The following is a 27937-nucleotide window of genomic DNA, read 5'->3' as shown; positions in this document are numbered from 1 at the left end:
TTTAATATTATGTTTTCCCCTTCATATTTGCAATATAACTTAGTTTTAAGAGTTCCTGTAATTAAAGAAACACGTTGACTCCTTCCACTTTATACACAGCTTTAAATTAGAAAATTACTACAGGTTATAATTGAATGCACACTCTTATTCATAGTAACGGAATTGAATGAGTATTATTATTTTCTGTTAGACTTCGTAAGAATTCCCTTGTTTAGTTGCTTTATTTTAGTTCAGCGTCCTATAATATAGCCCCTAGGATTAATATAAACTGCTACCATTAGTAAGCAACCGCAGACCATGCTAATCATGATATTCAATGAAAAGAATGTTTGTCCGAATCCTCACAAGAATATTAATGGTTCAAATATTGTTTTTGTCGTAAGAACTAGTACTTCTAGTACTCAGATCAAACTATGTTCTCATTACTTGTTTTGTCTTTTCAAATTAAGACAAATAATTACCGTATTTACGCGATTCTAAGACGCACTTTTTTTGACGATTTTTTTCCTGCAAAATCAAGGTGCATTTTAGATTTGAGTTATGCAAATTTACGCCAGATTAGATGGAGTTTTGCCAAAAATTGCTAATCCCGTTAGTCACGATTCTGTAAAGAATGTGTATTTTGTGTGTATTTGGCCATTAAAAGTGGAAAAATTGGGAAAGATAGTGATGCCTGATGCTGATGAGGAAACAGATGATGAGCAGTAACGTGTCAGTGTTGTTTTTGCGAGTGTGAGTGCAAAACAGAAAGAAAGAAACGAATTTACATAGCCTAATCGTTGAATAATTGTTTGTGTGTAGCTAGTGTCTACCTACTGGTATAATATACCAATATAATATGCATATTGGTATAATATGATATCGATAATGGATTGCTATAAAACTGACACAAGCAAATGTTGTACCGTCATTATATTAGAAAAAAAGTACCAGCAGATGAACATGAATATACCATAAATTCCAGCAGTAAGTTCAGTGTTTCTTTATTTTCGTATAACGTTATTTGTTTTCCCATGTTTATTATTATTATTTTTTCATTCTTTAAAATCAATATAGTGTAGGTTTTTCATTTTTGCCAAGGATGCGTCTTACATTTGAGGGCGTCTTAGATTCGCATAAATACGGAAACTCAGATTCAAATAATCAATTTAAATTCAGATTAATTCAATTAAAGAAATAGAAAATAAGTAGTGTGTTTAAACAAATTTTTGTGTTTTTAGGCACCTTAATACCACAATGATGTATCTGCTGTCATGCTTATTGAGAAGAGAGAAAGATCGGAGCACTGCGTTTCAAACCGTGGGTTTGATTGCTGTAGCAGTAGGGGAAGATATTAAGCCTCACTTACCAAAGATTATGGATATGGTTAAAAGTTCACTTCCTGCCAAAGTAAGTACTTTTTTTTTTATTACTACTATTAATAATAATACAGAAAATACTTTGATTAGTGAATGGCAGTTGAAGACCGCAGTGGTAAATGAAGATAAATGGAAAATAAAGGCATAATAAACAGTGCGTAAATTAAAACACAAGACTTAACTGTGGGTATTACGATATTTGAAGCAAAATATATATTTATTTATTGAATATGGAGTGAGTATTAATTATAAATAATAACAACAATAATAATAATAATAATAATAATAATAATAATAATAATAATAATAATAATAATAATAAAGGACGAAAACTATTAAGAGACAGAGGTTCAATAAAAAGAGAGAATAGGTTTCAGTGGTTAAAATATACGGTATATTGTAACTGACGGCTCATGCAGGTGATAGCTTATTTGTTTCCTAATCGAAAAGTCCCAATTCTTAACTAAGTTGGGCAGATATTTGAAATCATGTATCACACCTTGTAGAAGAGAATTATACCATGACGTAATAAAGTTCGATTCGTACTATTCTTCTTGCGTGCAATACTATGCTCTTCTGTATCATATTTATAGTTTTACTTCAATTCTGAAGGTTATTATTATTATTATTATTATTATTATTATTATTATTATTATTATTATTATTATTATTATTATTATTATTTTAATTACTGATTGTGGGCTGTTGCGAAGCTTATTTGCTGAGTACTTTACATCAGTTGATTAGACATTTCCAACTACTGGTAATACAGATAATTATTTGACATTATCGAAAATCTTCTGTGCAAAGAAACCACCTCCGATTACAATTGAAAATGTAAGAGATGCTATTAAATCGTTAAAGATCAAATTTGCATCTTTTATAGATGGAATACCTATTTTCATTATAAAAAAAAGTGGCCGAAGTAATTTCACCTGTTGTAGTATCCTTGTTTAATTGGAGCTTAAGTGGAAATATTTATCCTGAAGCTTGGAAAATAATAGCCATGATACCCATACCCAAGATGAATGGTGATAATATCAATGAGTATAAGCCTATTTCTGTAATGAATGCTATTACTAAAATTTTTTTGAAAAAATAATGTACAGCTACTTGTATAACACCGTCTGTGATCAGTTGAATACTAGTTAATATGGGTTTATAAATGGTAAATCAGTTGTTACAAACTTAACAAGTTTTATGCAAATTCCCGTTTTCTGTTATTGGATTTAGTGATCAAACTGATATTATTTACTTTGATTTTACAAAAGCATTTGATAAATTGCCTCATCATTTATTAATAAGTAAGCTGCACAAGAACAAATTGTCAAATCATGTAATAAAATGGCTATATTCATATTTAAGTAACAGAAAAATTAAAGTTAGATATAATGGCTATACTTCATTTACAACATAACATCTGGAGTACCTCAGGGTTCTAACCTGAGTCCCTTGCTATTTTTGCTTTATATAAATGATTTACCTGATAAGTTAACCTGTAAATATTTGGTGTATGATGATGACATTAGCATATTAATGAAATTAATACTGTTTAAGGTCAAGTTGTTGGAAGAAAATATTAATGTATTAGCTAAATAGTCAGAGAATAATTTCCTATGTTTGAATATTGCCAAAACTCAAGGTATAATTTTTTTTTAGGAAACTGATTATTTGTCGTACGTAATAGGTAATCAGGAAATTGAATTTGAAACTTACTTTAAAGACCTAGGAATAATGTTAGATAAATTATTATTTCAAAAACATTTACTATCTAACGCGAGAAAAAATTAGCAATGTTAAAATGGCTTTGCCATAATTTTTCAAATATTTATACTTGCAAATTTCTCTACATGTGTAATAACTGCTTAACCTGGTTACGATAGAAGATCATAGACTTCTAGGTTTGTCTAATATATCCAAAGAACGGCATCTTTTGTATTTAGCCGATAGGCAATATATTTTCGATCTTAAATCTTTTCATAATATTCTTCGTGAAGGTTTCTTTATTGCTGGTTTTGTTTCTTTAAGAATTCTTACCGTAACACTAAAAATTGTGTTCCTTTTGTTGAGAGTTTTTTCTTTGTAAGAGTTGTTAGTTCTGAATTTTAACTATTTCTTTCTTTCTTTTCCCCTTTCGTCTTTTCTTTTTCTTCTAGTTTTAAGTTTTTTTTTTTTGATTGCATGATCAGTTTTTTTTTAATTATATGAATTCCTTTTCTTGTAATTCACTCAATTATATATATATATATATATATTTGTGATGCCATATTTTATCCCAATATGTAATCATTTCTAAGTTTATTGTACGTTGATTTTTATGATTTCGACTCCATGAGCAACTTGTGTTGCAAGTGTAATTTGTCTGTTGCCAGGTATATTCTGTGACTGTTGTATAGATTTAGTTGCATGTGTCATGTACCTGCTGCCCGGGCGCACCTGTGGCTGTGTATGCTGTTTGCTGCCTAATATATGCATAAATTATTAGTATTATTATTCTGAAATAAGGGAACAACGTAAATAAAAATATTATTTGACAATATTTATTTTTCTTATGCATTTGAACTTTCTGACGTTATTTCTAGTCTGTCTTAATTACTATATTTGTTTCATTATTTGATATTATAGTGTAATATTCGTATTTTGTAATTACTCCATTTTAGTAGGATTGGTATAATTTATTAAAGATGTATGTAAAATATTCATTAGTTATACTTTATGTATATGTAAAATGTATATAATTTTCCCTTACAAGGATACACCGACAAAGAAGAGGGGACTCAATCTGGAGCCCGCAGTGTTCGTTTGTATAACGCTTTTAGGACGTGCAGTGAAACTTATGATCAAACCAGATGTTCAGGATGTTTTAGAACCAATGTTAGCAACTGGGCTAAGTCCTGCTCTCACAACGGCATTACGAGAGTTAGCTACACATATACCTCAATTGAAAAAGGAGATCTCAGAAGGCTTGCTTCGAATGTTATCTCATGTTTTGATGCATCAGCCACTTCGACATCCAGGTATGCCTCGACATCTGATTCCACCGCCATCTCCTGCGCCGACGGAAACAAGTGATGTTGCAAGTATTGTTCTAGCATTACGAACTTTAGGAAATTTTGACTTTGATGGTAAGTACACTTATGTTGACGATTGATCTTGATTTATATTTGTTTTTCAGGTTTATATATATATATATATATATATATATATATATATATATATATATATATATATATATATATATATATATATATATATATAGATAGATAGATAGATAGATAGATAGATAGATATAGATAGATAGATAGATAGATAGATAGATAGATAGATAGATAGATAGATAGATAGATAGATAGATAGATAGATAGATAGATAGATAGATAGATAGATAGATATAGATATAGATAGATATATATATAGTGATAACTTCTTACAAATATTTTGTGGATTTTATGGTCAATTTTTGTTCCATGTGATAAACAAAAAGAAAAACACACTTGGTGTAACAGCTCTTTGTGTGTCTAAGCCTGCTCCAGCGCCATCCGCTATCGACTAACTGAACTACGTCCAGCCTAGCGGCGAGCAAGTAACAGGCGCATCAGGAGCTTTCTAAACCTAGTGGCCGTCACGTCTTGTCTTCACGTGACTCCCCAGTTTGCCTCACAACGCTGGGTGGGTGCCGAAAATTGAGAAACACCAGTCGGAAATCGAATCCGGGACCACACGGACTTGAGTCCAACGCTCTAACCACGAAACTACAGGGTCCCCTTCCATGTGATAAACATTTGTGTAATATAATTGTTTCATAGCTATTCTCTTCAAATGTAAATGTCAGAATTCAAATTTTCATGGACTTGCTTCTTCAGGAAACAATAGTTCAGGAATGAAAGAAAAATATAAAAACTGCAGGGATCATGGGAATGTGGAAATTTTGAAATCAATATGGAAACCATTTCTTGGGTGCATTTCTTTTTCTAATAACCCTTTACACACAATTGGAGTAATAACCCGTGTTCTAACTACATGTGTAGATAAAAAGTGAGTCATAAGCTTTAGGTTCAAGAAACTCCTAAAATCTAATCGCCTTTATTATTATTCTAGGCCATTCGTTGCTGCAATTCGTTCGACGCTGTGCCGATCATTTTCTAACAAGTGAGCAACAAGAAGTTCGATTAGAAGCTGTGAGGACATGTAGTAGATTGTTGCGGTTGGCTCTCCAAGGATCGAATAATCGACGATCAGACACCGTTACTTCTACTGTGGCAGATGTCTTGGGGAAACTTTTAATTGTTGGAATCACTGATACAGGTAGGTGAAGGTTATCCATGTTTACTAATGGATGCTATAGGATACATAACGCATAAATGAATGTTCAGGTTTCATCTCTGTATCTTTTGCAACCTTTTTGTATCAGTGTGTAATATCGGTTATCACTGTAATTTCATAAGCACCTATTCTTAAAAAGCATGATTCATTACATGACTGTCGTAGATGTTTTTACCCTATTTTTTTTAAACTGAACCACCTGATGATTATTTCCTGTTACTCTCAAACTTTTTTTAACCTTTTGTTGCTATTGTGGAATTTTAATAAAAGTTTTTTTTTTTTTTTTAATTAATTTGGCCTACTTGAATTCAGAAAAGCGTGGACAGCCCTTGTACTATTGGACCTTGTAATTATTGCATATTGATACACAAACTAGTATCTTTCTTTCCTATAGAAGTTGTCAAAGCCCTTTTAAGCCCATATTTCCTGTTATTATTTTTTAAACTTTCAGTAAGTGTAATTGATGTAGTAGTAAGTAGTTTAACGAGTAGTTATATTATTGGAAGTTTAAAAAAAAAAAAAAAAAAATCACAAGAAACGTTATAGACTCGTATGTTATGCCATATTCTTGCAATGAAAGAGGTGAAAAGTGCAATCGAATAACGAAATAATATTTGTAAAAAAAATTAAAGTAGATGGTATTGCTAGAGAAACCCCGCACAACAATGTTAGTTTGTTCCAGTTTCATTGGGATAATTTCTAGTATATTAATAAAGGAAGGGAACAACTTTTTTTTTTGTTTTGTTTTGTTTTGTTTTGTTTTGTTTTGTTTTGTTTTACCAACGCAATCCGATGCATTAACCACTACACTACCCAGTCCGCCTCCCAGAACAACCACTCACTCTCGAGGTTGGTGCTCTCATCTCGGAGCACGTGGGTTGTACCACAGACTCCTGATGTGATTGAACAATCCTGTGTCCATATACCGAGCACCTTATGACAGTTGTGATTTCATATATACTGATGAAAGAAGGAAACAACTGATTTTTTATTTTACACACCAACTCCTCTATAGATGCGAATTCTGACGCAAAAGAGTGAAAAAACTCATGGGCACGATATGCCGGAGATCCCGGGTTCGAGTTACGGTCCAGTTGGTTACTTTTTCACTCCTTTCTTTATAATTTCAGGTAATTTAGGCAAAGTAACCTTTTTTCATATCCTGACAATGATACAGACAAAATGTTAAATGGTGAATAGTAAACTGAAGAAGGTAAACACATTTAGCAAAAACGATACTCAGTGTAACGTTTCGATATCGTGATATCTTCTTCAGGCAAAAAAATTCATTGCTAGCTGAAGAAGGTTCTTCTATAGTATCGAAACCTGATAGTGTGTTTTATTGTACAGGTGTATGTATGTGTGTGTCTTGTTCACAGTGAAATCAGTTTAATATATTATACATATTCACAAGGTCAAATAGTAGATTAATAAATCTTCAATTGCATTTCTTTATATATTAGTGATGGAGATTTTAATTTCATAAAGTCTTCATGAAAACGAAACTCTGAATATTTTTTCCCTCAAAGTAGTAAAATTATAGAAAGATTTTGTTCCATTGGCTATCTTAAACCTAATTATCACGTTCAGAGTTAATTTTATAGTACAATAGAAAACAATTGTATGCTCTGATCTATAATGAGAGGCTAAAAAGTTCTTACTCTCACCATGATGTAGATGTGCTAGGACTAAATTTTCTATAATTATGTGATGGCATCTCAAAAATAATCATGCCAACATCATTACAGAGGCTAGGAGGATATCATGGTACACAAACATTTTGAGTACTGAACTGTGTACTTTCAGGGAAATCTACATGAATGGGCCATGAAGATATGTCAGCCGTGTATGTTGAGATTCAAAGTAAATGAAAGTTGTATGAGTAATTACATAGCAGCTATTTTGAGAGTATCTGAAAATTGTTTCAGACATCTTGATTGACTAATTGTCTGTTTCGGCATTTTTCATTCTCCATTCCGTTCTCGAACGGAAAATAGTTTGACATTACTTGTACAACTTCTATTTACTCTGATGAGGAGGTCTTGATATACTTCTGTCAAATGATGAGAGAGGGAGTTCAAATGTAGGCGCACAAAACTACAGGGTGACCCAAAAGAATGGCTTCAATCCACAACCATTGAACCAAGTGTGCTAGAGCAAGTGCAGGAACTAGTAGTTGTAGATAGACGTATGACGATTATGACGGTTAATATCGTAGCGGAGGACGTGAACGTTGGTAGGCCAGTGTGCAACATATTGCATAACATATTTTGTATAGTAAGATGGGTTTACAGGTTGTTGAGATTCTAATTAAAATAGCCTCGTATGAACGTGCACAAAACATTTTGGACCTACACCACAAAGAAGACGAATTTTAAATTGATTAATGTCTATGGATGGAAGCTGGATATATCTATTTGACCGTGAAACGAAAGAAATAAACAAAACATGGAAACTTGCCTCTGCACCCATCCTCAAAATGATGAGGTGCAATTGTCAGCCAACAAGGTAATGTCTGTTTTGGGATCACAAAGGTATAATATTGACTGAATACTTACAAAAAGGGCCTGTAATAAAGGACTATACTACAACGATTTGCTACAAAAGTTACGGGATTCTATTAAGAAGGAAAGACGGAATCTTCCTATCAAAAAATGCTTGTTGCTGGCTTACAGTGTGTCTATGCACCGTTCTCAGAAAAGGTCTGTTTTGGTCGCCATTATAGCTATGAATCATTGTTACATTCACTGTATTCGCCCGCTTTAGCGCCTTTGAGTTTCAACTTCCTTTACAGATTTGAAGAACCGTTTACAGGAAAGGTGTTTTCACGATAATGGTGAGGTCATTACTGAAGTGAAGAATGGTTTGCCGCCAACTATTCATACTTGTACGAAAGTGATATTGAAGGACTCTTCTGCGAGAAGTGTATAAATATGAAAACTAGTGGCGATAGAAGGTGAATAAGTGGAGAAAGAAATCAGGAAACGAAATTTCATATTCCTGGTAATCTGAAAGGGGGGGGGGGGAGCGTGGCTCAGTGATAGAGCATTCATCTCTTGTGCATGAGGTTCTTGGTTCGATACCAGCTCCAAGTGAGTTTTGTGGTGGACAAACACCGTGTGCGTAGGTTTTCTCGGGGTTCTCCCGTTTTCTCCCAGTTTGTTCATTCCATCATTTCATTCATTTCTCATCACCACCGTCTCCTTTAGCCTAGCCGGCATAATCGTGGGACGTAAAAGTTAGATATTTCATTTCATTCCTGGTAATCTGGATCGTAGAGTGAGAACTTTTTGGCCTTCCCTTGTAAATGTACCTGAAATTCATTATCAGTCACTATTAAACTGTTAATGATTTAAGGAAATTAATAGCGTTTTAACAATGCTGAGATGTATTCATGCATTTGATGGTTACCTTGTGTTCTTTAATATTTAAAACGATCTTTGATTTAGTATTTTGTTAACATCATTTATTCAAGTTAATGTATCTTGAGTAAAAAATAATTTAATATATTATATGCTGTTTTGTTTTTATTATTCATGGATTTAATTTTGTGCAGATGCTGATGTAAGGTATTGTGTATTGGAATCGCTCGATGAGAGTTTTGATGGACATCTAGCCCAAGCCGAAAACTTAAGTGCCTTGTTTGTAGCCATGAATGATGAGGTATTTGAAATAAGAGAATTAGCAATATGCACTATAGGGAGATTGAGTGCCATGAATCCAGCATATGTTATGCCATCGTTGAGGAAAACATTGATACAAGTAAGTAACATGCGGTAGTTTTTGGATTTATTCTGAATTGTTTTATAAAATCATCGACGGTGTGCACAATAACGAAGTTGGTTCATACAAATTTTCCAGAAACATATAAGATTAATTATCCATTGTTTCGAACCTCTTTAGGATTCTTTCTCGCTGATTACGAAATGTAAAATACAACATAAAAAGGTAAATATACAAGGACAAATATTCATTGAATATGCACGGTACTTCTTTTTGAGTAAGTTTATATTTATTTTACTTTAGTCTGAAAATGTTTACTTTATTGTTGAAAGTATTTTTAAGATCAACGATGATTGCGAATATATACAAAGATAGGATACCGTAATTCTTTCACTAATTTTGATCTGTTTTTAGAAAGAAACTGAAAGTTCCATGTAAAAACCGTGAAACTGGACATACAAGAATCACGAATATCTAAAAGTTCTTGTAGTTTCACTATATTTAATGCTATGTTTAATTTTGTGTGCGTATATATATAATTTTATATCTTTAATTTTAGATACTGACAGAACTGGAACACAGTGGTATGGGACGTAATAAGGAGCAAAGTGCTAGAATGTTAGACCATTTAGTGTGTAATGCGCCTCGTCTAATCCGACCGTATATGGAACCTATCTTAAAAGTACTAGTGCCGAAATTGAAAGAGCAAGATCCGAATCCAGGAGTTACTATCAGCATTTTAACTGCTATCGGAGGTTTGGCTGAAGTAAGTAAAGTACCTCCCACATTGTTTACTCATTATTTGTATGATGTTTTGTAATTGTATATTAACCGAGAACAATAAAGAAAAATAGAAGAGTTAATAAAGTAGAATAGTACTGTTACCATTTGATGTTCTGATCAAACTTAAGACAGCTCAGATATTCATTGGCGTTAAATATTGCGAGCTTCAGTCATTTTAAATAGCAGATTGCTGCTATCCTCGTGTTCAGTGTTGATAAATTTGATGTTCTTGTAATGTTGCATTAGAAATGTGCATTTCGAACACCTTGGATTTTTGTAAGCATTTACTGTGGTCCTATTATTTTGGCACGAGAACTTCACCGCCATGCATCAGATGTACACCTGTCTGAAGCATAGAATTTGACTACAGTGGAACTTAGGTCTGAAAGGTGTTGCAGATGATATATCAGTTCATAATTCTTAAAATTGAAACCAAAAAAGACAATTTGATGTATATAGGTATATATATTGCATAATATAAAGAAAAAAATGTGGAAGGTGAGACAAGATATTAGTTTTGCTTGGAAAGTGTAGACATAGGGGGGTCAGTGCAGTGACAAAAATTTGAAAGAGAAAGTAGTTTTCCAAATTTTGCAGTTAACTGTACCTTATAGATATGCTGGCTGTAAAAAAGCTAAAAACGCCATTCTTTAAAAAATGTTTACGACGGCCAATATACATCCTTCTGTGCTTAATTGTCGCTCAGTGGAAGCGTATATGAAATGCTCGTCGGAACTGCTTCAACGTTAGCATATCTGCAAGTTATAAATAATTGTAAAGTACCTAAAATCCTCACATGTATTTTGTAAATTTATTTTGTTTATTGTAAAACAAGGAAGTGATATTCAAACTGTTTAGGAAAATAAAAACAGATAACGTAGGCATCACACCACAATTATAGGAAGTTTTCGTATACGGAAATAACAAAGTAAGGCATTTCATAAGGAGACCTGAGCTAAGCTCTACGCTACAACCAGGAAGCACCTGAATCCCAGAAAGGGGTTGTGCTGGTTGAGGACGGAGAGTAGACTAGGGAGTTGTAATTAAGATCGCATAGTGAAAAGACATCTATTGGAGATTATCAAAGCTGAACTACCTGTGAGTATTACATCTATTTACGATGTTGGATAGTCATAATGGTTAAGTTTCTGTGCCATTACGATTTAGTAGATTTTTTATAGTTAAACCATTTCGAGTCCTGATATTTTGTGGTGTGATGTCAAAAATATCCAAAAGAAATTGATTATTTCATTTCTTATCCTAAGTAGATAAGTTAAATTCATCCTTGAGTTGTCTAAATACACGGTGTAACAAATTTCAGATGAGCTACGCTCTGCCTCCAAGTATAAAAAGTTTCTAAGATACTAAATCATTCCAGTTAGAAATTTGTAGCACACGTTAGAATTGTAAAATTTGGAAAGCTACTTTCTCTTTCAAACTTTTGTCACTACATTGAATCTCTATATTTAACTTTCTATACAAAACTAATATCTTGCCTCACTTTTCACACTTTTGTTTATGTTTTGCAATATCTATATCAAATTGTCTTTTTGTTTCAATTTTAAGAAATACGATTTGATGTATCATCTGCAGTACCTCTCAGACCTCGGTTCAACTGTCGTCAAATTTGATACTATAGGCAGGAGTTCCTCTCATGCAGGCGGTAAGTTCTCGTGCCAAAATGATATAATCACAATAGATGCTTACGAAAATCCGGGGTTTTCGAAAACTTTTGAGCGGGACACTATATATATATATATATATATTTCGTTAGAAATTAATTAAATTCATTTATTGGAAAATAAGATTTTTCTCTATTACTTGTAAATGAAAAGCAGTTAAAGTGTAGTGTTAAAACTGCTTTTCATTTACAAGTAACAGAGAAAAATCTTATTTTCCAATAAATGAATTTAATTAATTTCTAACGAAATATATCGCGAAACATAGTATTGGGTACTAATCCTTAGCGCCAGTTTTCAAATCAAAATAGATGATTATACTGAATATGTCAAGCAAAAAAATTCTAATCACATAAATCGCTGAGGAATGATACAATTATACTCCACTTATGTCAGTTAGAAACTCAGATCGGGTCGAATATGTATATAGAACAAAATTTGATAAACCGTTCTGAAAATAGAATCTTGTGATGTGTCGAAATTCGGTAATAATTTGTTTGTATTTTTGCATTGCAATAAATGTATTATTTTCAGGTAAGCGGGACAGAGATGCAACAATGGATGGGTGAATTATTAGCCATACTATTAGAAATGCTTGGCGATGCAAGTTCTCCAGAGAAAAGGGGTGTTGCTCTCTGGACACTGGGACAGCTAGTGGGAAGCACTGGACATGTAGTGAAGCCATACAACCAGTATCCTTCTCTACTTGATGTTCTGATGAACTTCTTAAAAACTGAACAGCAGCCTTCTACCAGGTTTGTTTCACAGTTAGATGCAAGAGCTGAATATGATTACATAGTTATTTTATGTAAGAGCAGAATATGACAAGTTTCAAGAAGAAAAAAGGGAAGAATATAGCGCTATTGTAAATAATTTTCCCTATTTCAAAGTTTAATAACTCACCTTTATTTATTTACAATGACGTGCAACTTATGTTAAATGAAAGAAAAACTATTCTTTGACGGTAAGTTCTATAGAAAAGCAATAAATTTTAGTGGCTGGCAAAGCTGATATTTAGTTATACATATTTCGCTGCTAGGCGATAGTAAATGAATATGGCAGAAAACGAAAACAAGAGAGCATTTTGAGTACCCGAATTTCATTTAAAACAGTCTGTAGTTAGTGTTCAATGAAGCGTCAGGATGAAGTTCGGGTTAGACCACCAAGCGGGCACTGAATTCGGAAGTGGTACAGACAGTTTAAAGAAAGTGGGTATATATGCAAAAGGAAATCAACAGGCCGGCCAGATTTGACAAGGAAACAGTTGATCGTATGCGTGCGACTTTTGTCAGAAGCATATAAAAACGTTTGAAATTTCACCAACACCGATTGAAATTGTCGCTGGCGCGTAAACCCTGCAACAAGGGTTAGAAACTTCAGTTCTGCATTGCAATACAAAACCGTATGGAAAGAGATGGTTTCATTGAGTCAGTTGTGTTTAGTGATGAGGCTACTTTCTACCTTTCGGGGAAAATAAAGAAACCCATCGCCAGATATCACGCAGGACTTCTTTTTCTTAAGTAGTGTTAAAAAGCAAGTCAGCCACCCCTACCAAACAATTTACCTGAACTTCGAGTACGCATTCAAGAAGGAGTGCATCTATTGACTTTGAGATGTTGGAAAGAATGTGGAAAGAATTAGTCTAACGGATTGATGTTTGGCGAATTACAAAAGGTATTCGTATTGAGCATCTTTGACGTCTAACGTAACAGTATGTATTTAAAAAATAAAGAATAAAAAAACCTAAAACTTCTTCAGTTTTCTTTCATTTAACATACACGTAAGTTGCATGTCACCGTGTATAAATAAACCTGAGTTACTAAACTTTGAAATTGGGACGATCGTTTACAATAACCCTGTACATTATCAGCAATGTATAAATATCCAGTTTGAGGCAAGATAATTCAACTTCTAAGATATTATTGAGGGACTCCTAAATACAACATGAGGATTTTGAATATATTTGAATTTTTTAAAAGAATTTTAATTTTGGCATTTTAAAGAATTTTTCTTTTATTCCATGCAAATGCAGAAAATGTATTATTATTTGGTCTAGGAATTAATTCGTGCGGTTGGTACGCACACATTGAAGCTGTAGTACAAACACAAAATACATAAATACCTTAAGAAAAATATTGTCCATCGCTAGCCACCACTTTCGCCCATCTGTCAGGCAATGTACGGATTCCGTGGCGAAAGAAGTCCTCATCCTTGGAAGCGATCCAGTCAGAGACCCATGTTTCGATATCTTCTGAAGAAGTAAACCGCTGTCCAATCAAATCGTTGTTCATGCAATCGAACAAGTAGTAGTCCGAAGGAGCAACGTCTGGTGAATACGGCGGGTGGGGTAAAACTTCCCATCCGACATTTTCTAAATAGGTTTTGACCGGTTTTGCGACATGTGGGCGAGCGTTATCATGTTGAACAATAAGTTTATCATGTCTGTTCTCCCATTCTGGTCGTGTTCTGGCCAGAGCTTGCTTCAAACGCATTAATTGTCGTCGATAACGTTCTCCATTCATAGTTTCACCCGGTTGCAGCAGCTCATAGTACACCACACCTTTCATATCCCACCATATGTACAGCATAACCTTTGCACAGTGAATATCTCGTTTTGGTTGTGATGGACCTGATTCACCTGGTTTCACCCAGGCCTTTTTTCGTTTAGGGTTCTCGTAATGGATCCACTTCTCATCACCCGTAATAATTCGATGCAGAAACCCCTTTCTGCTCTGTCGTTGAAGCAGCAATTCGCAAATGGTTTTTCGTCTTTCAACGTCTCTGTCTTTCAATTCATGTGGAACCCAATGTGACATCTTTTGAATCATTCCCATGGCTTTCAAGCGTTTGGAGACTGTTGTTTGATCAACGCCTAATGCTGCTGCAAGTTGTTCCTGCGTTTGACACGAATCCTGCTCGAGCAATGCTGTCAATTCTTCGTCTTGAAATTTTTTTGGCTGTCCAGCTCGCTCTTGGTCTGCCAAGCCGAAATCACCACTTCTAAACCGTGCAAACCACTTCTGACACGTTCGCTCAGCTAGAGCATGGTCACCATACACTTCCACCAAAATACGATGACTTTCAGTCGCACTTTTCTGCATGTTAAAGTAATGCAGCAGGACACCCCGCAAAAACACTTTATCAGGCACAAATTGCGCCATGTTCACTTAACTACAAACTGGTGTTGTTGACGCTTTAATCCACTGCCCTATACTACGAACGATACGCGATGACAGGGGTTTGCAACACATGTGTGGATACACGGAACTGTGGGACGCTCCGTTCGTTGCGCCATCTCTTGTCCACCCGCACGAATTAATTCCTAGACCAAATATTATTCCTGAACTGACAGTTGAAGATCATTCTTTGAACCTCTGTTATTTAATTTAGTATCAAAGTATCCGAAGCATTTAATGACTTTTGTGTTTTAAATTTAGTTTATTGTAAATTCAGCAATCTAGATTGTTTGTTATTGCAAGTATTAGCAGAAACAATACTAGGTGTCGAAAAAGTGAACCAGTGAAGGATAATGTGGAAGTCACAGGAGAAAGCGCAATATGTCTTGAATCATAGAGACTAAATACTGCGTAATTTTCGGACTATTTATGACAGGCAGCCTTCTTTTAGACCAAGCATTCGTACATGGCATAGCGCATTTATGTAAACTGATAGTGTTCTTCATCAGAAAGGGCAGGTCAACCTAGCACCAATGTAGAGGATGCTGCGAAAACACGACAGGTGTTCCAAAGGAACCCCTAGCAAATCAGAACTGCTGCCAAACAATTGCAAATATCACGTTTCACAGTCCATGCGGTGTTTCCCTGGCGTACACAACTGTGCATGTTCTTCAGTTGCTGCATGTTCTTCAAGTCACAGACAAATCCAGGTGAGCTGCTTGTGCCATGATTTTGTAGTTCATAAATCACGATGATGACTTCTTGCGACGTATGTGTTTCAGTAATAAGGCAACATTGCATGTCTCTGGCTTGAATCGTCATAACGAATTGATGAGGATCGTAAGCGCCACATGTTACACACGAGACCTGAAGACATTCCCAAGGTCAACATGTAGTGCGATCTGATGCACAATCACAACATTGGCCTGTTTTTTCTGTAAGCCCCCATTACCGTCAACATATACTTCGATATACTCACCAATTTTGTTGTGCCACAACTGGAGGACTTTAGACAGCTAATGTCCTTTTCCAGCATTACAGTGCTCTTACGTGTTGCACCGCAGAAATCCGTGAATTCCTTCATGCTACTTTCTCTCACAGATGGACTGAATGGAGGTGACCTATTCTGTGACACCTCATTCATCTGACTTAAAACCTCTGACTTCTTCCTGTATAATTACGTCATGGATTGTATGTACCGTGCAAAAAATGCGGACCTAAAATAACTCAAGCAACTAATACGCAGTGCTTTCGATACAGTTGCATTTGACATGTTACAGCGTACATGGCAGGAAATTGAATTAAGGCTGGATGTGCTCCGTGCAACAAAAGGTGCTCACATTGAGGTGACAAAAGTCATTAAGGGTTTCTGTATCATGTACAGAGAACCGCCTTTGAATATGTAACTTAGTATTTGAGTTACTTAAACTTTAAGTTGTAAAGATAATTCTGAGCACCCTGTGCAGTTCCCAAAACAAGCATTTTGTTTCAAGGAATTTTATATGTGTGATTGGATGTGAAGTTTTATTCATAATGCATACATAGTTCAGTTCTCCAAGAACAGTTTTTTTAATAGTATGTTTTTAGTCGTAGAATCGATCTAGCTCACGCCAAGTGGGCTTCGTAGTGAGCAAACACCGTGTGTGTGTATTTTCTCGATGATCTCCCGTTTGCTTTCACTTTGTTCATTCCATTACTCCGTTCATGATTAATATCACCGCCCCATAGCCTTGAAGCATAATCGTGGGACGTAAAACTAAAAAGAAGAAATCTTAGAACAAGTACATAGTAAAAATAACATTTTTTTCTTTCTTCAGGAGAGAGACAATTCGAGTTCTAGGATTGCTTGGTGCCCTCGATCCATATAAACACAAAATGAATTTAGGACAAATAGATTCTCAAGGAGATGCTACAGGACTTCTATCAATGTCAGATCCCAAGTGTGAAGCGGAAACGAGTCACGGTAAGTTATAGTATTAATATTGTAATAATTTCAAAAATAGACAACTAACGGATACTCACTTAATATTTATGTTAATGGAAACGAAAGTTATCTTCTTTGTGATCTAATAGCGGCTAAACGGCTGAGCCGATTAACATGAAGTTTTAAACATAGTACATATTTCTAACTAGGGTTTTATCATGTCACTTTCATTAAAATGCTTATAGTATGAAGGTTAGCGAGAATACAAAATTTCACGATGTCAGTAATTATTACATTTAAATATTATCCTACGTTTCTAGTTGTGACATATCATAAAATATTTTTCATTATTTCTAACATTATCAATATAAACCACACAATGTCAGCGAGGAAACGGCCAAACTTAAGAAGGAAAACCAGGCATGCTGTCTTCAGCAACAGGCTTACAACCAAAGAGAAAAAGAAAATTACACGGAAGCAGTTAAGCAAGGAGGGAAATGAACAAATGTATTTAGCTTTCAAGCCAAGTTGGGTTATCACCATTTCATTTTACTTAAAATACCCATCCTATCCTAAAATATGGCAATGGGGCATACACATACCTTTTAAATATTTTTCCTGTACGAAGAATGGCGTTTATCTAGTTTATTATGTAGTAGAAGTATTAAAATATAATATTAAAATATGTAGTAGAAAATCTTCGCAGGTTACGTTTCTGCAGGGGTATTTAGCAATATTTTAATTCAGGCTTGTAGTACTTAAAGGGAATATTGGCGTTAGAAACAGGCCTGCGAACTCCTTCGTGGGATATTTTAGTTTTTACTGTTAAACTATACTTAGGTAAAATTCATCATACCTGTGAAATATTAATTAATATATGCAAGGGGATATCGTGTAGTGAAATCACAATTAGTCAGTTGTAGTATACATGGTACCTCTAGTCAAATTGTCAAGCTTTCCCTTCACTCGAAATTCTTAATAGACCTTTTTGACCACGAGGAAAGGAACTTTGTCATTCTGTTCTTGCTTTATGACTTAATGGCTAAACTGTGTGTGTTCGGGCTGAAACGTCCCTTTGGGCAGAATACTCTGGTACGACAAGATCAGTATGGTCACAACAATGTTAATTACTTTTCTCTGTATTATTCTAATTTTAGTGTTAGTTTAATAGTAAGTAAATAGCATTAAACTATTACATTCTATGAGTATAGCTTGTTTTTAGTATTCCTTCCATCATGTTAGAATTGGGTTGCCACCTTTTGGTAGACTAAAGCGGAACACACTCATTGAACATGTGCAGATCGCCGGTTACTCATTCCCAAATTTGTGCATGGAACAATGTACAATATTAAGAATAATAGAAAGAAATGCATGTATTCATGAATGAAAATTTAAATCAGAAACACACGAAACAGAAAACTCGTAGCGTCAGCTTGTTGGCGGTTAGTTGAACAGATGTTAGGAACCATTGAACCAGTACAAACAAAGAATATCATCATTGGCGTTGATTTCACTGCTGCCAACACGAAAAGTTTTAGCGATAGAGCCATATCGATATTTCGACAGTCACAGGTACACATGTAGGTCAAAATTTACAAATGCCTCTAAGAATTTCTGCCGTATATTTTGTAAGTGTTTTGGATAATTTAGCGTCCCGTAGTGTAATGCGTCACAATTACACATAAATCAGGGCGCTAAAAATTTTCATAAAATTAGGCATATCCCGCCTAATTTGCAACAGGTATCAATCCCATGTTAGAATGTGGGCACTTCATTTTATTTTAATGGTGAGTCTTAATTTATCTTAGTCATTTTGTATTAAAAAAATGCAGGTATTATTATCGTCTTAATTTTTCTTCTATAGATTTAACAACAAGTGAAATGTTGGTGAATATGAGTTCAGCAACTTTGGAAGAGTATTATCCTGCTATCGCTATTGCTACTTTAATGAGAATTATACGTGATCCAACCCTTTCCCAGCATCATACCATGGTCGTTCAGGTAAGTACCGCCGTTATTTTCAATAGTTATTTTCAAAATCTTGTTCCAAGGAGTAAACCTTCCAGCCAACTGCATGATATTTAGTACATGGATTACGTAAAAGGAAATCATGTCTTATGATATATAAAAAAAGTGTTCGATTCACTGTATTTAGTTCAGTTATACTCCAGTCCATAGTTAATTCTTTATCAAATGGGAAGAAATAGTTTCCTTGTTCTACAGGGTGTTACAAATTAATGTATACACTCTTTAAAACAGAATATCTCACTATTTAAAAGAGATAAATTTACAATTTTGTGTTATGTTGTGTACCTTAAGCATGTAAATATTTTTTGTCAATCGAGATGGTTACTCAACAGGATGGAGCCACACTACTTATATATATATATATATATATATATATACATACCAATTGATAGATATAATGGAGCTGCACAAAGTGATATGAATGAGTAAATCTTAATGCGTAGTTTTCGAGAAAACCGACAGAAATTTCTGTTTAAACCTGAAAACGATGAACCTGATGAAGTATACATACTAATTAAGCATTTTATTAATATATAAGTAAGGCGACAATATAATTTATTGTCTCCACCATGTAATATATGGTAGGGAAGCGGTACATGGGCTTTCCCTCATCTTTTTATTATAAAAGTTTCTATACAAGTTTGTGTACACTGAATTACAAATGAGTAAGTGTTTCTAATAATCCTTTCTCTATGAGTCTGGACCTCCTGCCCAGAGCAGCGCAGAGATTGGAAAGGTACCTCTTTCCTGCCCGTAGCAGCGCAGAGGTGGGTAGTATCTCCTGTCTAGTGCAGCGCGAAGATGGGAAAGGAACCTCTTGCCCATAGCACCGCAGATGTGGGTTAGATCTTCTGCTCAGTGCTGCGCGGAGATTGATATGGTTAAGGAGTCTGTCCAGCCCGGAGTAGCTTGGAGAGAAAGGTAATGTGCCGTGGTGGGAACATCAGTTAATAGCTCAGATTATGATCAGCTCAGACAGTAGGAAGCGATCAGCTGGAACTGATGTCTTGTACCTCTTTGTCTTGTACGTGCTCCTTTTGGAGGCGGGGCCTGTGGAAAGCTTGTAAGGTTATTCTTCGTGACTCTTCGTGTCGTCCTCGTACAAAATTATGATCAATTCATAAATTTTAATTTTTGTTAAACTATAATATTGTCCAAAGATAAGATGTATAGCAATCGATAAATCACACCAAACTGAACAAAATTATATGGTTGAGGGTACGTACGCAGGAATCGATTTCAGGAAGAGTTCAAAGCTTTTGGAGGGAGTCTAAATTCAATCTGAAGATAATTTATATTTAAATTTGTAAAGTCACCCGTAATGTTAGACTAAATTTACAGAAAAATCTGGATTTCGGGAGGTGGACCCTCAGGACTTACTCCCTGCTTGAGGGTAAAATCTAATGCATCGTTTCCGAGAGGAATGAATTTTTATAGCGTCATTAAAAAGTATGGCGTTCATTGCTAATCTAATGTAATTGATAGTTTCTGTTCTGCTGGGATAAGTTATTTACTGACGTACCATATGGCAAAAATATAAATTGTTTAATAGCAGATTATATCTGTTGTTTGATTTCTCGTAAGTGATACATACTTATGTCAGTGACATACTTAATCTTAACTATGGAATGGCGAATTCCGGAAGTTTTACTTTCCGGAATCCGGAAACAAAAATCTGAAAAATTCCGCAATTCGGAAAAATTCCGGAATACGGATTCCGGAAAATTTGAGCCATTCCTAGTCGTAGCACTAACGTACATAATCTTAACATTAACGTAATATTACTTGTAAAGTAATCTTCAAAACTAAAAAACTCTTTTTTTTTTTTTTTTTTTATTCTATTGAAGAGTTTCTTTCTTTATTTCACATGATACACATATTCGTACCTTTGACGCAATAGAAATTTTATATTTTCTTCTATTTTACAGGCTGTTACTTTTATCTTTAAATCTTTGGGGATTAAATGTGTGCCGTATATTTCACAAGTTATGCCAAGCTTTCTAAATGTTGTGCGCACAGCTGATGTCAACTTCAGAGAATTCCTATTCCAGCAACTAGCAATACTCATTGCAATAGTCAAACAGCACATCCGAAATTATTTGGATGACATTTTCGAATTAATAAAAGTAAGTATGAACAAATTTTGGATTTTTTTTTTTTTAAGGTATTCTCCTGTCTATCGTATATTGTTCATGTTTCAACTAATAATTATGAACGAATTTGTCAGTTTGCAAAAATTAAGTGATATGTGAATATAAACTAAGCTTTTCATGGAACGAATTCAGTTGATACTACGTGAGTTAATCCTGCAACACTGAAAGCAACAACAAGTACTATTACTACTACTATTCTTTCGGAAGCCTTCAACATAATGAGGTGGAATTTGTTACAATTGTTATTCTTAAATCTAGGTGCTTGCTGAGAAGTTAAAAGCCTAGTAGCAGGCTTAACTTAGGCTTATTTGTTCCGGAGAGTAATTAGGAAATCTGAGGAGGAACTATTCCTTATAATAATGACATGTATAAGGGCATTAGAATGGTACACCCTAGAACTAAAAACGCTCATTCTTGTGTGACTTGTCGTCTGTGTGAAGGAAATCACACACACACAAAATGTGTTGCAAGTAAGGTTATCTTATAAACATTTAACCAGAAATGCATCACATCAAAATTTTAAGTTAATATACAAAAGTATGGTAATTGAAAACTAGTATATCTCCTCTCAATCTCCCGGTCCCTTCCAGCTATGGGCTTGTAATTTAGAACGATAGTTCTCAATGGTGACAGGAGACGAATATTTATTTATTTATTTTTGTAACCGTGATGCTCGACTATTCTCAAATTGTACAACGGAGTAAGTGAAAAATGTCAAAAGCTTGAACAAGAATTATTTAGTACTACTAGCAACCATATTCTCACGTCGTATCTATTTTCCCTCTCTCCTTTTTTCATTGCAGTCTAGTTGTAAAACAGAATGAAATATGCATCCAAACATATATACACTAAAACAGGTTACATCTACATTAGGTGGCTTCCTCCGTGGCTATATGGTTAACATAATCACTTTCGTCGTGGTACACATGGGTTCATTTCCTAATAGGAGTTTATGTGGTTTGGATTCAATATTAAGCTTTAGGTATAGGTCTCACATAGCTGTGGCGCTGAAGAGGAAAGAGCAAATATTATTAAAGTGCATTTTTAAATGAAGATTTTTCAAAATTATGACGTCACTGTTTCGTCACTATACCAACATTGACCACTAAAATGTTCCAAATTGTGAAAGGTTGGACTACATGTAGCTTGGCAGAAATTGACTTCTCATTGAATATAGTTGCTAAATTACAGAGATTTTAACTTATTGATCATTATTTAATACATTGATTAAATAGGTGAAACAGTGACGTCATGCTGAAAATTGCCCAAGATGCCAAGGTAGCATCACTCGGAATTTAAAAGGGACATTCAATTTAATAATAATAATAATAATAATAATAATAATAATAATAATAATAATAATAATAATAATAATAATAATAATAATAATAATAATAATAATAATAATAATAACTTTGTGTCATATGTTACTATATATGGAATTTTCCATTATTTTCGTCTGGACTAATAACTTTTTTCCCTCTAAAATAGGAATTTTGGACTGTGAGCAGCCCTCTGCAGAGTACAATAATTCTTCTTGTGGAACACATTGCTGTAGCATTAGGAGCCGAATTCAAAATATATCTTCCACAATTGATGCCACAAATCTTAAGAGTTCTTACGCACGATACAAGCAAGGATCGAGCTGTAACTGTAAAGGTAATTGCAACTTCTGTGTCCTATTTCAAGAGAATAAATATTAACAGAAAAAAGTATTTTGTTAGTTGTAGTATTTATTTATTTTTTGAATAGTGTCAAGTACAGAATAATTGTACTACAAAGTAAGATTTATGGTGTATGGAGGAGAAAATTACGCTCTACTTCATTCAGTTAATGTACATATCGTAGGACACCGATACAGGTAATATTAGAACATGGTCACCTTCAATCTTCTGAAACAATGGCTGAAATGCCTATATTTTCTTTTAGGGACGACGAATTTCATTAAGGTACCTACGTTTAGACTAAAGTTTAAGTAAGGTAAAAATGAAATTTACACAGTACTTTCAGATGTTTATGCTTATTAATTCAAAATGCTACCTGACTTCAAACATGTAACAAAATGGAGATTGTGAAAGTGTGCGGATAATTCGCCATATCTTCATATGTAAAGTTTGTCGAATTCCCTGTGGTTGAGTCAGCCATCATGTTTCGTGCATATTAGCTAGCAGTAAATTAAGGGCAAGTTTTAGTAAGTAATGAGAAGGCAAAGCTTTAAACTTGACGAGAAATACTTTAATCAAAATAGTAATATAAGTAACAGTTTCCTTCAGATTTCAACTCTTCTCCTTTTTCTACGACATTGAAATGTATTGCTGCTAGGGTTTCACCAACTGAACAATCTATATGGCATGATTTGTATAATAGTTATTACTAATTTACCAAATCCGTATTCGTCCCTAACTAAAAAGGCTCAGAAGACGGTGGTATTTTCAACCACCAAAAATTCATCAATTGCACTCAAAAAATAGAATAACACAAGGCGTAATTACTAATTTTCATGTGCAGACTTACGCTATACGTACTTATTTAATTGTAAATAGCTATGTCTTATATTGTTTTATTTGCATATAATTGCCATCTGCAAATTTTGAATTGGCCGTGGTGGCTCAGTGGTAGAGCGTTCACCTCTGGTGCATGGGGTCCCTGGTTCGATTCCAGCTCGCGTCAAGTGAACTTTGTGATGGACAAACACCGTGTGCGTGGGTTTTCTCGGGGTTCTCCCGTTTCCTCCCACTTTCTTCATTCCACCATTTCATTATCATCGTCTCCTTTAGCCTAGCCGGCATAACCGTGGAACGTAAAACTCAAAAATTTTATTTCAATTTTTGTTTTCAAGTTTTGAGCTTGTGTATATGTGGCCATCAGTTGTTAAAAAATAGTTACTTTTGAAATTAGTGTTTTCGTAGAAAAGGATTAAAGAGAATAACGTAAAAATCTTGAGAAGCCAAAATTTCTCAGTTAATGTCAACTGTTATAGGTTGCTAAGATAATATTAGAAAAAATGATCATCAAAATAAGAATCCTAGGGCACATAAACAAAGATTAGTGGGTGTTAATGTTACGTTTAAACATAATAACCATCATAAAATATAGTCGGTATGTGTGTATATAAGCAGAAGTAAAGATAATGGTGATTAAGATTATAAGTTACAGTTATTTCTAAGTTTGTTTCGTTTATTTTTTCTCAGTTGTAAATTAAGTGAACATATACATTTCTCATATAAATTCTTTAGTCGATTATTTGATTCTACGTCAGTTGATAGGATAACTGTGAATAGCAGACATTAAAAGAAAATATTCAAGCGCTAAAAGGTATTCAGCAAAAATAATTCTTGTAACCAGGGTAACTGTGAATAGCAGACATTAAAAGAAAATATTCAAGCGCTAAAAGTTATTCAGCAAAAATAATTCTTGTAACTGTGTATACAATAAAGAAATACAAAACTTGCGTTTCCTGTTTTGTAGTATTTTCGATTATTTTTCTCGTAAGAGTTTTTCAATTATTATACATTTATTTACTTTCTATTTCAGCTATTAGGGGCATTGCAAAAATTTGGAAATAACCTGGATGACTATTTACACCTTATTCTGCCCCCTATTGTGAGACTTTTTGATGCTGCAGATTGTCCTGTAGCAGTATGTCGAATGGCTCTAGAAACTGTTGACCATTTAGCAGATACTTTAGATTTCACAGATTTTGCTTCGCGTATTATACATCCACTTGTAAGGACTTTAGATTCTAGTCCGGAACTGAGACACACAGCAATGGATACTTTGTGTGCGTTGGTCGTTCAGCTAGGTAAAAAATATCAAATATTCATTCCTCTTGTTCAGAAAGTGCTTGTGAAACATAAAATTAATCACCAACGTTACGAAACACTGTCATGCAAGATTGTAATGGTAAGTACTATTTTATGATAAAGATGTTATTTATCTGTATAATAGAATGTATATAGATTAAGAAATTGTAACTAATGGCATTAGTAAATATTAATTAAAACTAAGCTGGTTAATAATTAAACTCACGTACTCAAAAATGCCAGTTCGAAATGCTTTCAGAGTCAATCTCCTTCTTTTCCAGTGGTTAAAAATTCTTGTTAAATTCTTTTCACATCCCAAATTAGAATATTAATTTGATGTTACGAAGATATTTCTGCTAGTTAACGTCTGATAAAGATAACATTAAGTTATTGAAACTTGTTATGACTTATTTTAATTTTAATAAATAAATATATACTCTGGTTAGAAAAGTATTAATTATTTAAATCCCAAATTCGTATATATTAACGTCATCATAACAATTTCAAGTTCAGAAAAGTCTCAAATCATTAGACCTAAGATGGTTTGTATTATGTTTACTGTTGATTCAGTTAGTAGTGTAAGTTTTTAATAAATTTTGTTTGATTATTTATTTATTTGGACTTAACGATTCACTTTTTTGTGCCATAAGTTAAGAAAAATTGATCATTAAGATAAAATAGTGTAAAGAAATTCATTCTTGTGTGCTGGTCAGCGCAGTTCCGCAAACCAACCAGTTATGCCACTCATTTTTTGATAAATAAGAGACAACACCCATTTATGCATATGAACTAGAACAATGTGAAACCTGTATTCACTTCTACATAGTTCAGTGTAATTAATAAGACTTTTGGAGAACGTGACTGTGCTGTTCTATATTTTCGATGCAACAGCACTTTTAATAGTTTGAATTCATGTTTTATTTGATGTGATAAATAGGACTGTGAACATAAGTTTTTTTCTTTTTTTTTCTTTTTTTCTATGAAAGAGGGGATAAAACTCTGTCTTCTAGCTATGTGTATCAGTTCTTTTGTTCCTGTATAATATACGTACTCATAAGTAGAAAAGTACTATCTTGATCGTTTTTAAATTAGATGAAACTGTTCTTGTAATGTATCCTGGTGTTGTGGAGATTGTAGTATTGAGACAATGAGACAGTGATTATCATCAATTATTATAAAATTTTAAACATTAGTATCTTTGAATTTGAAAACTAGAATGTATGTAATATTCAGTTTAGTTTATTAATTAAATTGCCAGGAAAAACATTCTTCCATGTCCATATATATATATATATATATATATATAAAGACTTAGAAAATAACTAACCTGTTCGAGTATATTTTTCGATAGTTCAATATATGGCTTTTGCTCCTCGTCCCCCTTTCCCCCATCATACATTCAAGAAGCATTTCCTCCTCTTGTTCTTTTTAAAACTCGTGTAATTTATTCTTTAATTTCCGGCTGAGCGACAAAAAACAAATATAGGGGATGTTTGTCTGTGTTTTAACTTGAATTGCAGTGAGATAATATGAAATCACATTTATATATTAGTTACGTTGTCATTGGTGGGTGCAGAAGCCTTGCCCGAAATTTTCAGTTTTATACTGGATAAAATGAGATTTCTAGTTTATTGAACTTTTTCTCTTTTTTGCAGGTTTTATTATTATTATAGAATAACCCTTGGTTCTGTTATACCAGGGTTTGAAAAAACACGGGCTTTTTTGAAAAAGTCCGACCCACCTGGGCCCATATGGTTTTTTTCGGGTTTAATTGTTTTTTTTTTCGGGTTTTTTCGAAATATCTCAATGTCTTTGGGGTAAAAGTGTTAAAATGTGATTTATATTTCAAGATTGTCATTGTCACAACTTGCAGCAATTTTCTACTCGCTGCTGTTTTGAAAAAAAAAATGGCCGCCATTTTGAAATTTTACATTCAATCGACGAGAAAATCTATACAGCAAATTTAGCATATCTCGTGCTTCCACCGTCAAAATTTCAACTTAAAAGACTGAAAATTGCTCTTCGTAGCGTGGATACTCACTGGTTTGAAAAAATGGCCGTCATTTTGATATTTTACGTTGGTATGCCGCCAAAATCTATACAAGAAATTTACAGTGTCTCGTGCTTGTACTCTGAAATTTTTTTACCTTAGAAGGCCGAAAGTTGTACCCTGTAGTGTGTGTGATAGAGGCAGACGTACGAGTTGAGTTGGTGTTTCATGTCCCTTTCAGCAGCGAGGCTATATGAGACGGGACCTACTGCTTAAGGTGGAATCCAAACCACATGAGCTCCCTCCGGGAAGCAAACCCGGGTCCCACGCCGAAGACGCGTACATTAACCGCATAGCTTGAAGGAGCCCAGCAGACAAACGAACAAATGTGGATTAAGTCATCCAGAAGCCTGACTGACATTCGCCAAATATGAATACCAAAAGGGGACTATGAATTTAAAACAAAGATACAATTTATGTTGTATGAAATAAATAAATGTTTTAAAATGTCTTATATGAAATTAACATCTTACAGCGTAAATAAACCTGCCATATTTTCTCCATGAGAATACGGGATACCTCAGATTCCCCTCCCCCCTCAACTTTCCAACACAATGCAATGAACTGTAGTTTGGTTATGAACAAAAGTGTAATAGGCCGCGGTGGCTCAGTGATAGAGCGTTCATTTCTAGTGCATGGGGTTCTTAGTTCGATCCCAGCTCGCGCCAAGTGAGCTTTGTGTTGGACAAACACCTTGTGTGTGGGTTTTCTCGGGATTCTCACGTTACCTCCCACTTTGTTCATTCCGTCATTTCATTAATTTCTCATCATCACTGTTACCTTGAGCATAGCAGGCATAACCGTGAGACTAAAAGATTTCATTTTATTTAATTTTTTTTCAAGAATATAATAGGCGAAAGTTCGCTAAGCAGCAGCTGCTTTTCTCTGTTCGTACCCTGCAATTAATTGTACAGACTGAAGGTGCTTAAAAACTTAA

General features: G+C 34.1%; 1 protein-coding gene across 2 annotated transcripts in view; it reads left to right on the top strand.

Moving 5' to 3' along the window:
• The window catches only part of mTor (serine/threonine-protein kinase Tor), a 144408-nt gene that overhangs the window by 23450 nt on the left and 93021 nt on the right, over window positions 1-27937 (top strand). For both annotated transcript variants that reach the window (XM_081736855.1, XM_081736854.1), the window contains exons 8-18: window positions 1221-1389; window positions 4111-4483; window positions 5457-5663; window positions 9238-9443; window positions 9964-10170; window positions 12401-12621; window positions 16860-17005; window positions 18831-18967; window positions 20923-21120; window positions 22639-22806; window positions 24682-25050. In XM_081736855.1, the coding sequence (XP_081592981.1) occupies window positions 1221-1389; window positions 4111-4483; window positions 5457-5663; window positions 9238-9443; window positions 9964-10170; window positions 12401-12621; window positions 16860-17005; window positions 18831-18967; window positions 20923-21120; window positions 22639-22806; window positions 24682-25050 (2401 nt within the window). The remainder of the gene's footprint in view (window positions 1-1220; window positions 1390-4110; window positions 4484-5456; window positions 5664-9237; window positions 9444-9963; window positions 10171-12400; window positions 12622-16859; window positions 17006-18830; window positions 18968-20922; window positions 21121-22638; window positions 22807-24681; window positions 25051-27937) is intronic.

The sequence above is a fragment of the Thermobia domestica genome, chromosome 13, assembly GCF_964235325.1.
Source record: "Thermobia domestica chromosome 13, izTheDome1.hap1.1, whole genome shotgun sequence".
NCBI classification, from domain to species: Eukaryota; Metazoa; Arthropoda; class Insecta; order Zygentoma; family Lepismatidae; genus Thermobia; species Thermobia domestica.
The sequence above is the reverse complement of the archived record's forward strand: the minus strand, read 5'-3'. Positions and strand labels throughout refer to the sequence as shown.